This window comes from Tupaia chinensis, unplaced genomic scaffold (genome assembly GCF_000334495.1).
Source record: "Tupaia chinensis unplaced genomic scaffold, TupChi_1.0 Scaffold145519_1, whole genome shotgun sequence".
NCBI classification, from domain to species: domain Eukaryota; kingdom Metazoa; phylum Chordata; class Mammalia; order Scandentia; family Tupaiidae; genus Tupaia; species Tupaia belangeri.
This window is the reverse complement of record NW_006205376.1, coordinates 2,999,960-3,012,997: the sequence shown is the minus strand read 5'-3', so window position 1 is coordinate 3,012,997 and position 13,038 is coordinate 2,999,960. Positions and strand designations below refer to the sequence as shown.

The 13,038-nt window shown below is 36.5% G+C and overlaps 1 protein-coding gene across 1 annotated transcript; it reads left to right on the top strand.

Moving 5' to 3' along the window:
• Nucleotides 1–12,517: 12,517 nt before the first annotated feature.
• Nucleotides 12,518–12,804, top strand: LOC106733853 (small ubiquitin-related modifier 2-like). Its single transcript, XM_014584037.1, has 2 exons — nt 12,518–12,670; nt 12,742–12,804. Exons 1-2 carry the CDS (start codon nt 12,518–12,520, stop codon nt 12,802–12,804), a joined length of 216 nt encoding a protein of 71 aa, XP_014439523.1.
• The last annotated feature ends 234 nt before the right edge of the window (nt 12,805–13,038 follow it).

Genomic DNA, 13,038 nt, shown 5'->3' with positions numbered 1-13,038 from the left:
AAATGTCATTTCTTTTATTTGCCTTCATTAATTTCTTTCAACACTGTTTTGTAGATTTTGGTGTACAAGTCCTTCACCTTTGTTAATTTCTAGGAATAAAATACTTAAGGAAATGGACCAACAGATGGCTTAATGGTTACATTGCTGGACTCCTACATAGTCAATCACAGTACAAGTCCCAGACCAGACAGCTTAAAACTCATTCTGGGTGCATGTGCGTGTATGCCCAAAATTCTGAGAGCAGAATGGAGGAGAGGGGATTGCAGCATGGCCATCCTCATTGGGGGTGATTTCTCACCTTTTATCTCTCTCTGTCTCTCAGGCAAGTGCATGTGCCTTATAACAAAAGTCTTTCTCTAAACAAATTTAAAAATATTTAAGTAGATTTTTTTTTTTGGAATTTCTCTTTTGGATCATTTATTGTTAGTCTGTAGAATCAGAACTGATTTTTACAGTGGAGATTTGTATCCTGCTAATTTGCTGTACTTTATTTTTTTACTTAAATTTTTTTTAGAGAGATTTTTCCTATAGGGCACATGTGCTCTCTGGAAAGACAGAGAGAGAGACAGAGAGACAGAAAGCAAAAACTCACCTCCCAGGAGGGATGACCATGTCATGATCCCTGCTCTTGCATTCTCTTCTCAGGATTTTGGGCACGCACATGCGTACCTGGCATGAGTTTTAAGTCGCCATGTCGGAGACTCGAACCGCAGTCAAATGTGGGAGTCAGCAACATAACCATTACACCATCTGCTGTTCCCTGTATTTGTTTATTTTTAACAGAATTTTTTTTTCCTGGACTCTCTAGGGAGTTTTACCATTAACATCTATGAACAGAAATATTTTTTTTTCTTTTTCCATTTAAATTATTTTTATTTCTTTTTCTTACCTAATTGTTTTGGCTATGACTTCCTCTAAGTACTATGTTGAATGAAGTGGCAAGGGTACATATCCTACCCCAATTCTTACTCGTAGGGAGAAAGCTATGGAGTGTGAAGTGCACTGTGGGTTTTTCATAAATGATTTTTATTAGAAGTTGCTTTCTTTTATTTCTATTTTGCTAAATGTTTTTAATCATGAAAGAATATTTGTCAAGTGATTTTTCTGTATTAATTGAGGTAATCATGTGATAAATCCAACATTCTCTTAATGGTGTATTATGCTGATTCAGTTTTGCATGTTGAATCATTCTTGCACTCCCAAGAATAAACTTCACTTTGCCATTGTGCATTATCTTCTTAATGTGCCATTGATTTCAGTTTAACAGTTAGTTTGCTAGGATTTTCTTGAGGAACTTTGTATCATAGTTCATCAGGAATATTGGTCAGAAATTGAATTTTCTTATAGTACCTTTGTCTCTGGATCAGGGCAACAATGGCCTCATAGAATTAATTAAAAAGCGTTCCTGCTTTTTCAAATTTCGGGAAGTTTGGAAAGGATGGGTTTTAGTTCTTTAAATGTTTAATAAAGTTCACCAACACAGTCATTGCATTCAGAATTTTCTCTATTAGGAGACTTTCGATCACTGATTCTTTCTAAAAGCTTTAAATCTATTCAGATATTCATTTTCGTGTGTGATTTAGTCTTGGTAATCTTTCTGTTTCTAGGAATTTGTCTATTTTGTTCCGGTTATACAACTTGTTAATAAATCATTTTTATAGTTATCTCTTATAATTCTTTTATTTTTCTGTACAATTGTTTGTAATGTCTCCATATCCATTCCTGACTTTAATAATTTGAGCCTTCAAAAAAATAATTTGAGCCTTCTCAAATCTAGAAAAAGTTTTGTCACTTTTATTTATATCTATGAAGAATCAACTTTTTATTTCATTAACTTTCTCCTTTTTTTTTTGTATTCTCTATGTCATGTATCGCTGCTCTAATCTGTATTGTTGTCTTCCTTCTGCGAGTTGTAGGTTTAGCTGTGTTTCCCCCCCCTAGTTTCTTAAGTCATAAATTTAGTTTGATTATTTGAAATCTTCCTTCTTTTTAAATGTAAAAACTTTTTATGGTAACTGTAAGTTCATCCTTTAGCACTGCATTTGTTGTGTATAAGTTCTGGTATATTGTGCTTTGTTTTCATTTATCTCCAAATACTTTATTTTTTTTATTTTTTGGAGAGGTTTTTGCTATAGGGCGTGTGCGCTCGCCAGACAGACAGAGAGAGACAGAGAGACAGAAAGCGAGAAATCACCCCCAGGGGGGATGGCCACGCCGCAATCCCTTCTCCTCCATTCTCCTCTTGGGATCTTGGACACACACGCACACGTGCCCAGCGTGAGTTTAAGCCACCAGGTCCAGGACATGAACCGCGGTCGACTACATGGGAGTCCAGCAACATAGCCATTACACTAACTGCTGGTCTCTCCAAATACTTTCTAATTTCCCTGTTATTTCTTCATTGATCTATAGGTTGTTTAAAGCTGTGTTGTTTATTTTTCTCGAATTTGTGAATATTCTAGGTTTCTTTCTGTTGTGATTTCTAACGTAATTCTGCTGTAGAAGACATTTGTGTTATATCTTTTTAAAAATCTGTTGGGACTATTGATAGCCTAATATATGGTCTGTCCTGGAGAATGAATCATGTGTACTCATGTATTCTGTTGTCGAGTAGATGTTCTATCTTTGTTCATTAGAAAAACTTGCTTTATTGTATTAAGTCCCCTATTTCCTTGCCTAACTTATATCTGGTTATTCTATCCATTATTGAGAGTAGGACATTGAAGTCTCCAACTATTAATGTAAAGCTATTTCTCCTTTCAATAGTGCACATTTTGCTTCATGCATTGTGACAGTCTGTTATTAGGCATCTAAATGTCTATAATTATTATATTCTTGTTGCATTGAACTCTTTTTCTGTTTCTATACATATATTTGTGTGTGAGTGTGTTTCTTATTTGTTTTATTTATCTATTTTTCTCCACCTTAATTTCCTCCCTCTCATCCTCTATTTCCCACATTTATATATATCCCACATTTTTTCAATCCATTCATCTGTTCAAGGACACTTGGGTTGGTTCCATGTCTTAGTGATTGTGAATAATGCCACATTAAATATAGATGTGCAAGTCTTTATCCGACTGAGTATCTTCCTATTCTTTGGGTAGATACTCAGGAGTGGAATTGCTGGGTCATATGGTAGTTCCATTTGTAGGTCTTCAAGGAATCTCCATACTTTTCCCCACAATGGTTGCACATTCCCACCAGCAGTGTAGGAGAGATCCTCTTTCTCCACAGCCTCATCAGCACTTACCATTCTTTATTTTTTAATCTTAGCCATTCTAACTGGGGTTAGGTGGTATATCACTGTGGTTTTGATATGCATGTCCCTTATTATAGGGATGTTGAGCATTTTTACAAATGTTTGTTTTTTTGCTGTTCGTGTATCTTGCTTAGAGAATTGTCTGTTTAGCTCACTTTCCCATCTTTTAATTCAGTTAATTTTTTTTTTTTCAGGTGAGCTGTTTGAGCTCCCTGTATATTCTGGTTATCAGTCCCTTATCTGAGGTGTAGCTTGCAAATATATTTTCCCATTCGGAGGGTTGTCTATTCACTCTAATTATTTCTGTAGCTGTGCAGAAGCTTTTTAATCTAATATAATCTCATTGGTCTATTTTGGGGATTATTGTCTGTGCTTTCAGGGTCCTATTTAAGAAATTCTTGCCTCCTTCCTTCTTCAAGAATTTCCCCAGTATTTCCCTCCAGTAGTTTTATAATATGAGGTTGTAGGTTTAGATCTTTGATCTACTTGAAGTTGATTTTTGTCAGTAGTGAGAGATAGGGGTCCAGTTTCATCTTTTGGCAGGTGGTTACCCAGTTTTTCCAGTACCATTTGTTGAAGAGATTTTCTTTTCCCCATTGAATTGTCTGATCCCCTTTGTCAAAAATCACATGGCTGGGAACCAGCAGTTAGCATAATGGCTATGTTGTTGGATTCCCACGTGGCCGACCACTGTTCGCGTCCCAGACCCGGTGGCTTAGAACTCACGCCGGGCACGTGTGCGTGCGTGCCCAAGATCCTGAGAGGAGAATGGAGGAGAAGGGATTTCAGCATGATCATCCCCACTGGGGGGTGATTTCTTGCTTTCTGTCTCTCTGTCTCTCTTTGTCTGGCGAGCGCACGCACCCTATAGTGAAAACCTCTCAAAAAATAAAAAAAATCACATGGCTATATGTTCTGTTCCATTGGTCTACATGCCTGTTTTTGTGCCAGTTCCATACTGTATTGAACCTTTTAATAATACATAATGTCCTTCTTTGCCTCTTGTAGGCTTTTGTGATTTAAAACCTATTGTGGGATCTTGGTATATATGCCCTGCTCTCTTTTGGTTATTATTTATATGGAATATCTTTTCCCACCCTTTCACTTTCAGCCTGTTTGTATCTTTGGAGTTCTGGTAGACAGCATATAGTTAGGTTGTAATTTTTAAATTTATCCTTTATCTTTTGTGTTACTGTCATCTTTTGTGTTTGGCTGATTTTTGTAGTAGAATATTTTAATTATCACACATTTCCATTTGTGTAAATTCTATAGCTATTTTCTTTCTGGTCACAAAGATATTGTATTATATTTAACACTGTAAAGTTTATAACACTCTAATTTGAATTTTTGCCAGCTTAACTACAATAATCTACAAAAACAATGCTTCTATACATTTCTAGAACCATCTGTTTTTAGTTACTGATATTGCAAAATTTTATCTTTCTGTGTTTTGTGCCCAAAACATGGAGTATTAGTTTGGTTTTAAAAGTGAACCAGCATCAGGACCAGCAGTTAGCGTAATGACTATGTTGCTGGACTCCCATGTAGTTGACCGTGGTTCGCGTCCCAGACCTGGTGGCTTAAAACTCATGCAGAGTGCATGTGCGTGCGTACCCAAGATCCCGAGAGAACAGAGGAGAAGGGATTGCGGCGTAGCCATCCTCCCTAGGGAGTGATTTCTCGCTTTCTGTCTCTCTGTCTGTCTGGCGAGTGCATGCGCCCTATAGCAAAAACCTCTCCAAAAAAAAAAAAAAGTACCAGCATCATAAATCATGTAAAAAAATTACAAAAATGCTAGTTTTTATAATTTCCCATGTATTTATCTTTACAAAGTTTTTTTCTTTATGTGGCTTAAACTTCTGTTTAGTGTCCTTTCATTTCAACCTGAAGTTTTCTCTTTAGCATTTCTTGCAGAGCACGTGAAGCAGCAACACATTTTCTCAACTTCTGTTTATATTGGAATGAATTAACTTCCCCCTCACTTTCAAAGAACAGTGTTGCCAAATTCAGTATTTTATTGATTATTGTGATACTTATAAAGAGGCTATGGAAAGTATAAATATGCAAAAAATCCAAGGTGATATTAAAAATAAGTAATGCTAGTACTTTTGAATTTTTGTTACATCCTAAAAATAAATTCTATGACAAGAATTTCAGGGGTTTTCTATGCCAGGTTTTGTAAAAGCCAGGGTTAGTCAAATCATAGCTGCATCTGCAGATTGAGACATACGGGACCTGCTAGGTCTCATCAGTGACGTGCTCCAACTAAAGAGCTGAGACCAGCTTTTTACACTTGATCTTGGCCAAAAGGCAGAGAAGTGATGACCCAGATTTTTACTGATCCCCAAATGAGTCGGAATTATCAGATTGGCCAAATGTTTGCAGAAACTGAAGAATCAGTAATTTTCAGGTAGAGCAAGAACAAAGGAAGAAAATACACTGAAATGAGAATTCCAAACATACTTACCAATAGATTCATGCAGCCCCTGGTAGTTTATTACAAAGCTGACATCAATTTGTAAACCAAGCAACATCTATAACTAGTCACAGCTCACCTCATCCCAAATATTCTTCTGCCCTTTCACTCAGACATGTGAGATACCCAATAAATCGACCGCTCAGAGCCAGAGTAAGCACAACAGAAAAGGCAAACTTTTTTTTTAAACCTGAGGCATTTTTTCTCAGTGATTATTTCTACCTGGCAGAACATAAACCTCTGTGAAAGAAATAAATCCTGCTGCTGCTAAGACCAGTTAGCTATGACACTTGTCAAAGGTCACAGCAGCGTGCAGAGAGATTTCTTTATTTCTTCCTTTACTACAGAGAAATATGGATCTCCCATTTCTCAAAAGATGTTACTGTAAAGATTAAGAAGCTGCATCTTTCAGCTTCAGACTTTAATATAGTACTGAGGAATATATCTAGGAAATTTCTCTGTTTATGGGAATCTAACCACACATGCGTGAATGTGCACACATACACACAGAGAATAAATTCAGTGACATTTTCTTTTAATGTGATAAATATATTTTGCATAAATTACCAGAGGGAAGCATTCTAAATCTATAAATAGCATTGTAGGCTTCATCTTTCTCTTTTTTCTCAGTCAGAATTTTCTTATAAGCAAATGAGAATGAGTGAAAATAGGAAAATGTTGGGACCAGCAGTTAGTGTAATGGCTATGTCACTAGACTCCCATGTAGTCGACTGCGGTTCACATCCTGGACCCAGTGGCTTAAGCTTACGCCAGGTGCACATGCGTGAGTGCCCAAAATCCCAAGAGGAGAATGGAGGAGAAGGGATTGTGGTGTGGCCATCCCCACTGGGGAGTGATTTCTCACCTTCTGTCTCTCTGTCTCTCTCTGTCTTTCTGGTGAGCACTCAGGCTCTACAGCAAAAACCTCTCAAAAAAAAAAAATAGGAAAATTTGTTGTCTTTCTCATTTGATTTATAATTGAAAGTATTGTGTGATAAGTAGAAGGATAGGAAATTATTACACAAGCCTTAAAAAATAATCTTCTGAATATTTTTCGGGGAACCACAATATTTTTTAATGATCATTTGTGATGACTATAATATTAAAAACACAGTCATCTGTAGTATTTTTCTGGATCTAGCAATGTAATAAATAACGGTCAAGTACTTTAGTTTCAATTAATGAATGTTGATGAAAACAACAATTATTCACTGAGTACTTAATAGAACTGTACCCTTCATATACATTCTTGCTAATCCTTACTAAACCTTATAATGTATCATAGACACCATTTTATTATTTTTAAAGAATTATTTAAATTAAAATTTTTAATTATTATTATTTAATTTGACCAAAGAGATACATAGAGAGAGAAGGAAAGTGAGAAAGCAAGCCGTCAGGTACAGGACTCAAACCACAGTCCGGTCAGCCATGTGGGACTCCAGTGCCTCAACCACCACACCACCTGCTGGCCCCAGTAGACACCATTTTAAAATGAGAAAACTGAAGTTTTCAATGTCATGGAGATGATTTCATAATATATCAAGTAATGTTACTTACCTGCAGGAAATAGTGTTTCAAGTAGAAAGAGACTTGCATTTCTCCTATCCTTCCAGACATTGTGTAAGCACCTAACCTTTTTGTGGTTGCCTACAAAATTGTTGGAAGGGGAGAAAAGTAAAAGCCTGAGGGCTTCTGAGGACAATTAGTTTTCAGATCACTAAGCAGCTATACTCTAGAGGTGAGGAAGCTATGATGGGTGCTTCTACGGGTGACATCGTAACTGCTGCACATCCAGTCACCGATTGGAGTTGTTATAAAATTGTTATCTGTTGCAGCCATAGTAAGATCATCTCCATCTCATTCCCACTTTTCCAGTTTTGTGTGAGGAAATCTTATCGGCAAAAAGGCACATCCAAAATTTCACATGTTAGGGATAAAAGTTCTTAAACCTATTAGCCCCTGTAATATAGAGAAACATGATAAATGTGAATGGATGGACCCTTACTTTATCATAATACTGTCACCCTCTTGTTTGCATGGTACACATACATATGCTTTTATAAGTAAAATTCCCACCAATAACAATAACAAAAATATAAATAAATTTTCTCCAATAACATAGTACAACTCTTTCATGTAACTTACACTATTTCCAATAAAAACTCGACTATCACTGTGTCTATCTTTGAGTGATGCTCATTCTTTTTATAAATGTTATTTTGGGGCCAGATAGGTTGCACAGTGGTTAAGACAGCTGGATCCCACATGGCTAACTATGTGGTTTGAATCTTGAAACTGATGGCTTAAAAAACACATTGGGCTTGTGTGCATGTATGCCCAAATTCTTTTTTTTTTTCTTGTTCTTTTTTTCTCCTTTTAATGGTTTTCTTTCTGGTTTGGTCATATTTTAATTGACTTTTTTTCGGTAATAATAATGTTTGATTCCTTTCACTTCCTCACTTGTGTATTTGCTTGAACCCATGAGTTTTGAATTTTGATGTGTTTTTATTATAGTATATATTGACCTTTTGCTTCCAGATATAGGATTTTAAGCATTTATGGTAAGGCTTAGTTTGTAGTGTTTACTTTCCTGGTTCTTATTTTATTTTACTTTATTTTTTCTGATCAGAGAAAAACCTTATTTCCCCTTCAATTCTAAAGCACAGGTGTGCTTACTATAGTATTTTTGGTTAATACTTTTCTTTTTTTCAGAAGTTTGAATGTATTGACCCATTCTTTACTGGCTTGCATAGTTTCTACCAAAAAATATCCTGTTAGTCTTACAGAAATTCCCTTCTATGTGACCTATTGCCTTTCTTTTGCTGCTCTAAAAATTCTCTTTTGTCTTTGACTTTTGACAGTTCAATTATAATATGCCTAGGTGAGGACTTCTTTGGGTTGAATCAGTTTGGAGATCTTTGAATTTCTTGTATCTGAATTGTCCATCTCTTCCAATGTTTGGGAAGTTTTCAGCAATTATTCCAGTAAATAGTTTCTATGTTCCTATCTTTCTTTCTTTTTCTGGAACTCCATAGTGAGAAAGTTTGTCATTTGATGGTATCTCTTTATTTCTATAGGTGGTCTTCCTCTTTCATTGTTTTTTCTTTCTTTTTTTTAAATTTTATTTATTCATTTATTTTTGCCCCCTCTAACTGAATAATCTGAAAACACTGATCTCAGGTAAAGAATTCTTACTTCTGCTTGATCTATTATACTGTTGAAGTTCTCTATTGTATTATGTATTTATTTATTAAGTTATTCAATTTGAGTATTTCTATTTGGTTATTTTAATGATTTCTATTTGTTTGAAGAATTTCTCTTTCATGTCATAGCTTTTCCTTTAATCCTATTGAATTGTTTATCCATGTTTTCTTGTATCTCACTAAATTTCTTTAGCATCATTATTTTGTATTCCTTTTGAGATATTTCAAAGGCTTCCTTTCCCTTGGCATATGTAGCTGGATACTTACTATGTTCCTTCGGGAGTGTCAAGCTTCCTTGCTTTTTCATATTTTCAAAATTCTTACGCTGATATTTTGTATCTGGTTGGATAGTAATCTCTTCATGTTTTATAAAGTAGCTTTCTGAGGAAAAGACATTTTGCTGAAAATGTGTCCTATAATGTCATTGGATAGAGTGCTTTGGTTTTGCTTCTGAGCAGGTGCTCAGGTCAGCAAGAGCAGGAAGCATGAACTGGGATTCTCTGGTGAGTGCTCATATCAGTTCACCTGTTTCTAGAAGTAGCTTTTTCCTGCATGCTGGTCCATCTATGTCCCAGAGTCAACAGTGCTATTCCGGCTCAGGTGTTCTGCTCATGTGACAGCTGCAGCCACCTGTATGAATGTGGCGGGAAGTCAGTGGGGTCTCAGGGAGGTGGAGATATGGGACCTATTTCTTCTCAGGACAGTCCTCTAGAAGTAGTCCTATTCTCAAAATGGTATAGTTCTGTGAAAGGTTAGGTCATGGAGAAGAGAGTGGTTATCCTATATGAATTCCTCCCCTTGAGTTATATAGTCACTTGGAATTCCCTATAACAGGTTGGGTCCCGTGAAGGCCACAGGAACCCAGGCAACTAGGATTGCATTCAAGGGTGTTGATAATGGGGACCTCAAGGCATCTCTTGCCCTTTCTCAGTAATGAGATGTCTCTGGTTAAGATTGTCCAGGAATTTCTCTTGTCTCTATGTTGTCATCTCAAATCTCCATGTCTCAGAAAGCTTCAGACATTTTTGTGGTAGAGTCTGTTGTTCCTACTTAGATATTCCACTCCAAGTATATTTATTTAATGGCCATTTTGTTCCCTTTTTGTGGAGGAGATGAACTCTAGGTACTTCTAGTTAGCCATTTTAATCTAGGATTCTCTTTATTATTTATTTAAATGAATTAAATATAAGCAGAGAAATGGTGGGGAAAAGAGGTTTTCAACTCTTGGTTGCTAATTTCAAGAAATATAGTCATATTTTGAAGCCTTGATCCTACCTTCAATTATTCACATTTTGTTGCAAATAAAAAGAGATATGAAATTTACAAATAATAATGGAGATCAATCAATTCTTTACACAGCTCAAAATAAGAAATATTATAAACATGAGTCTCATCAAGGAACTATTCTGGAACTGATGAGATATTCTTATATTTCTCCATCAATTCACATACATGGCTCTGACTTTATTAAAATCCTTTATATGACTAGCACCAAGCACATCACAAATCAGCAAAGAGACTCTGGCTTTCATCATACAGTTTCAAAGCTTTGTTGATTAATACCAAGTGTCAATCAACTACAGTACCCTTTGTACAGTTCTAATATTTATACAACCCTTACCTTCATGCTCAGCAACTTCCCCAGCTGTTGATAATAATAATAAAAAATATTAGAAGTAGTTTGGCTCAGAGAAATCAAGAAACAGTTTTTAAAAGTAAATAGTTAGCTAACTTATGGTTAAAGGTAAGTAGATTGATCGATTTGATAGATAGGTGAGAGATAAATAAATATTAGACTGTTAGGAAAGTAGTGACATATTTTTCTATGTTTCTCTATGTAAAAATGCCTCATGGCTTTTGACAATCCAGTAGATAGATAGGTAGGTAGGTAGATAAATAGACTAATTCACTCATCAGATTAACCTCTGAAAAATTTTTTAAAGAAAAAGTTTAATGCACATTTTGGATACCCAATGGCATAGTCAGAGTGTAAATTAATTATTCTCATATATCTATTTTACCCTTTCTCTTGGTAAGAGAACTCTCAGGTTTTAATTGGACTCAAGGTTGCCCAGAGTAACTTTCCAGGTTTCCCTGAAGCTATTGTGTATAGTTAATGAAAAATATTAGCAAATGTGTTTAATAGAAGAGGTATACATAATTTGTTGGAAATATTCTTGGAGATGTGTGTGGGTGGGGGAGGACACACTTTTCTTTGGGCACTTTCTCATTTCTGTTGATTAGAAAACAGGTGACTGTGGTTTGAACACAGAATGGGAGCCATGCACTAAGGATGGCAGAGCATAAGTTTTGAGCTTCCCCCCTCCATCACCCTGTCGTACCATATTGGTCTGGAATTGAAATAAAAAATTTCTGTTATGAGACATTTATGTGGCTGACCCATATTGGAAGATTCCATGTTTGCATCTGGCGACGTCCTTGAGTACACCAGGCTTGTGTATGTGTATGGTCTGTGGCTGGCAGGACTGGGAGTGGTTCAGGTGTCAAAACAATGTTTGGGTACTCTCACTTTCTGTCTCTCTTGCTCATGGGAGACAGATGGATAAACTTAGAAGCTTAATCTGACTACGATATTAAAAGGTGGGGCCTTTGGGAGCTAATTACAATTAGATGGCGCATTCAGCATCAGGACTTGTAACTCAGAGGGAAGGAGAGCAGACCTGACATGTACTCTTGCTCTCTCACCATGAGATTCCCTGTGTGACTTGGGAACACTGTGGAAAACCCACACCAGCAAGAAGGGCCTCTCCAGATATGGTCCCTTGACCTTGGATCTTCAGAACTGTAAGGTGAACAAGACTTTATTCTTAATAAATTACTGTGATGTTCAGTTATGGCAACAAAAAAACAGACTAAAATAATAGGCAAAGATATAGACTAGGTTTTAGTTGGGTTACTAATGCCTGAGATATTCTTCATTTTCTTCTCCTTCTTATGCCACTCAACTGTGAAATTCCTCCACAGAGGAACCAGATTTTCTTTCATCTCTGTGTACATCAGAGATCAATGAAACAATGTGTAAAGATAAAGAAGAGGTCCACAAACTAGGGGCTATAAGCACATCTATCCTGCGTGATAGGTGCAGGATGAGTGAAGAGAATCAGCAAATGAGACAGAAAAGGACTGCTTAGTCCAGTGGGTAGATAATCTAGAGAAGTTTGTATGTCAGAGGCAAAGTGAAGAATATTTTTTAGAGAAAAAGTAGTCAAAATTATGGGAAGCATTGCTTATAAGGCAAATAAGATAAAAACTGGAATTAACACTATACTCTGGCAAGTCGAAGGTTTAGGGACTCAAAGCACAGTTTCAGTGAAGTAGAGAAAATAGCTCACTGAGCAGCAAGAAAAAAAGTAGAAAAAGAGAAATGAAAGATAGAAAATATACACAATCCTTGGAAAGTGTTTTGCTGTGGATGGGAGGTATAGAAGTTGAGCTGGCTCCCCTGCTGCTGCCTCCTTCTTTTGCCACTCCTGCTGCTGCCTGCATGCTCGTTCAGAGAGGACCTGGTACCTCTTTCGCAAAGCCACAGCTGAGGACACTCCAGCACTCTGCATGGCCTACGAAAAGCCCAAGAAAGGAGTCAAGACTGAGAACAACGTTCATATGAATTTGAAGGTGGCGAGGCAGGATGGTTCTATGGTGCAGTTTAAGATTAAGTGGCATACACCACTTAGTAAACTAAGAAAGCCTATTGTTAATGACAGGGTTTGTCAATGAGGCAGATCAGATTCTGATTTGATGGACAGCCGATACATGAAACAGACACACCTACACAGTTGGAAATGGAGGATGAAGATACAATTGATGTGTTCCAAGAGCAGACAGGAGGTGTCTACTAAAAACGGAGCCTGCTCCTTTACTACATAACTCTGTTCTTACAGACTGAGAATACATTCTCAATTAGAAAACCATAATTTGGTTTTACCACATCCTGACTACTACAGTATAGTTTTCTTCTATTTTTCCCTTCCTCATTACTTAATTGTACATAAAGTAACTGCTAACTGGTGTATGTGTACAAGCACATTGTACTGTTTTTAACTGAATGGCCAATGGTATGGTTTTTTTTTTTT

What these genes read in the sequence shown, in the direction of transcription:
- LOC106733853 (XM_014584037.1), top strand. Translation starts at nt 12,518, where the DNA reads ATGGCCTACGAAAAGCCCAAGAAAGGAGTCAAGACTGAGAACAACGTT. An exon ending in AGCCTATTGTTAATGACAGG is followed by an intron (nt 12,671 to 12,741) that starts GTTTGTCAATGA and finishes ACACCTACACAG; the next exon opens with TTGGAAATGGAGGATGAAGA.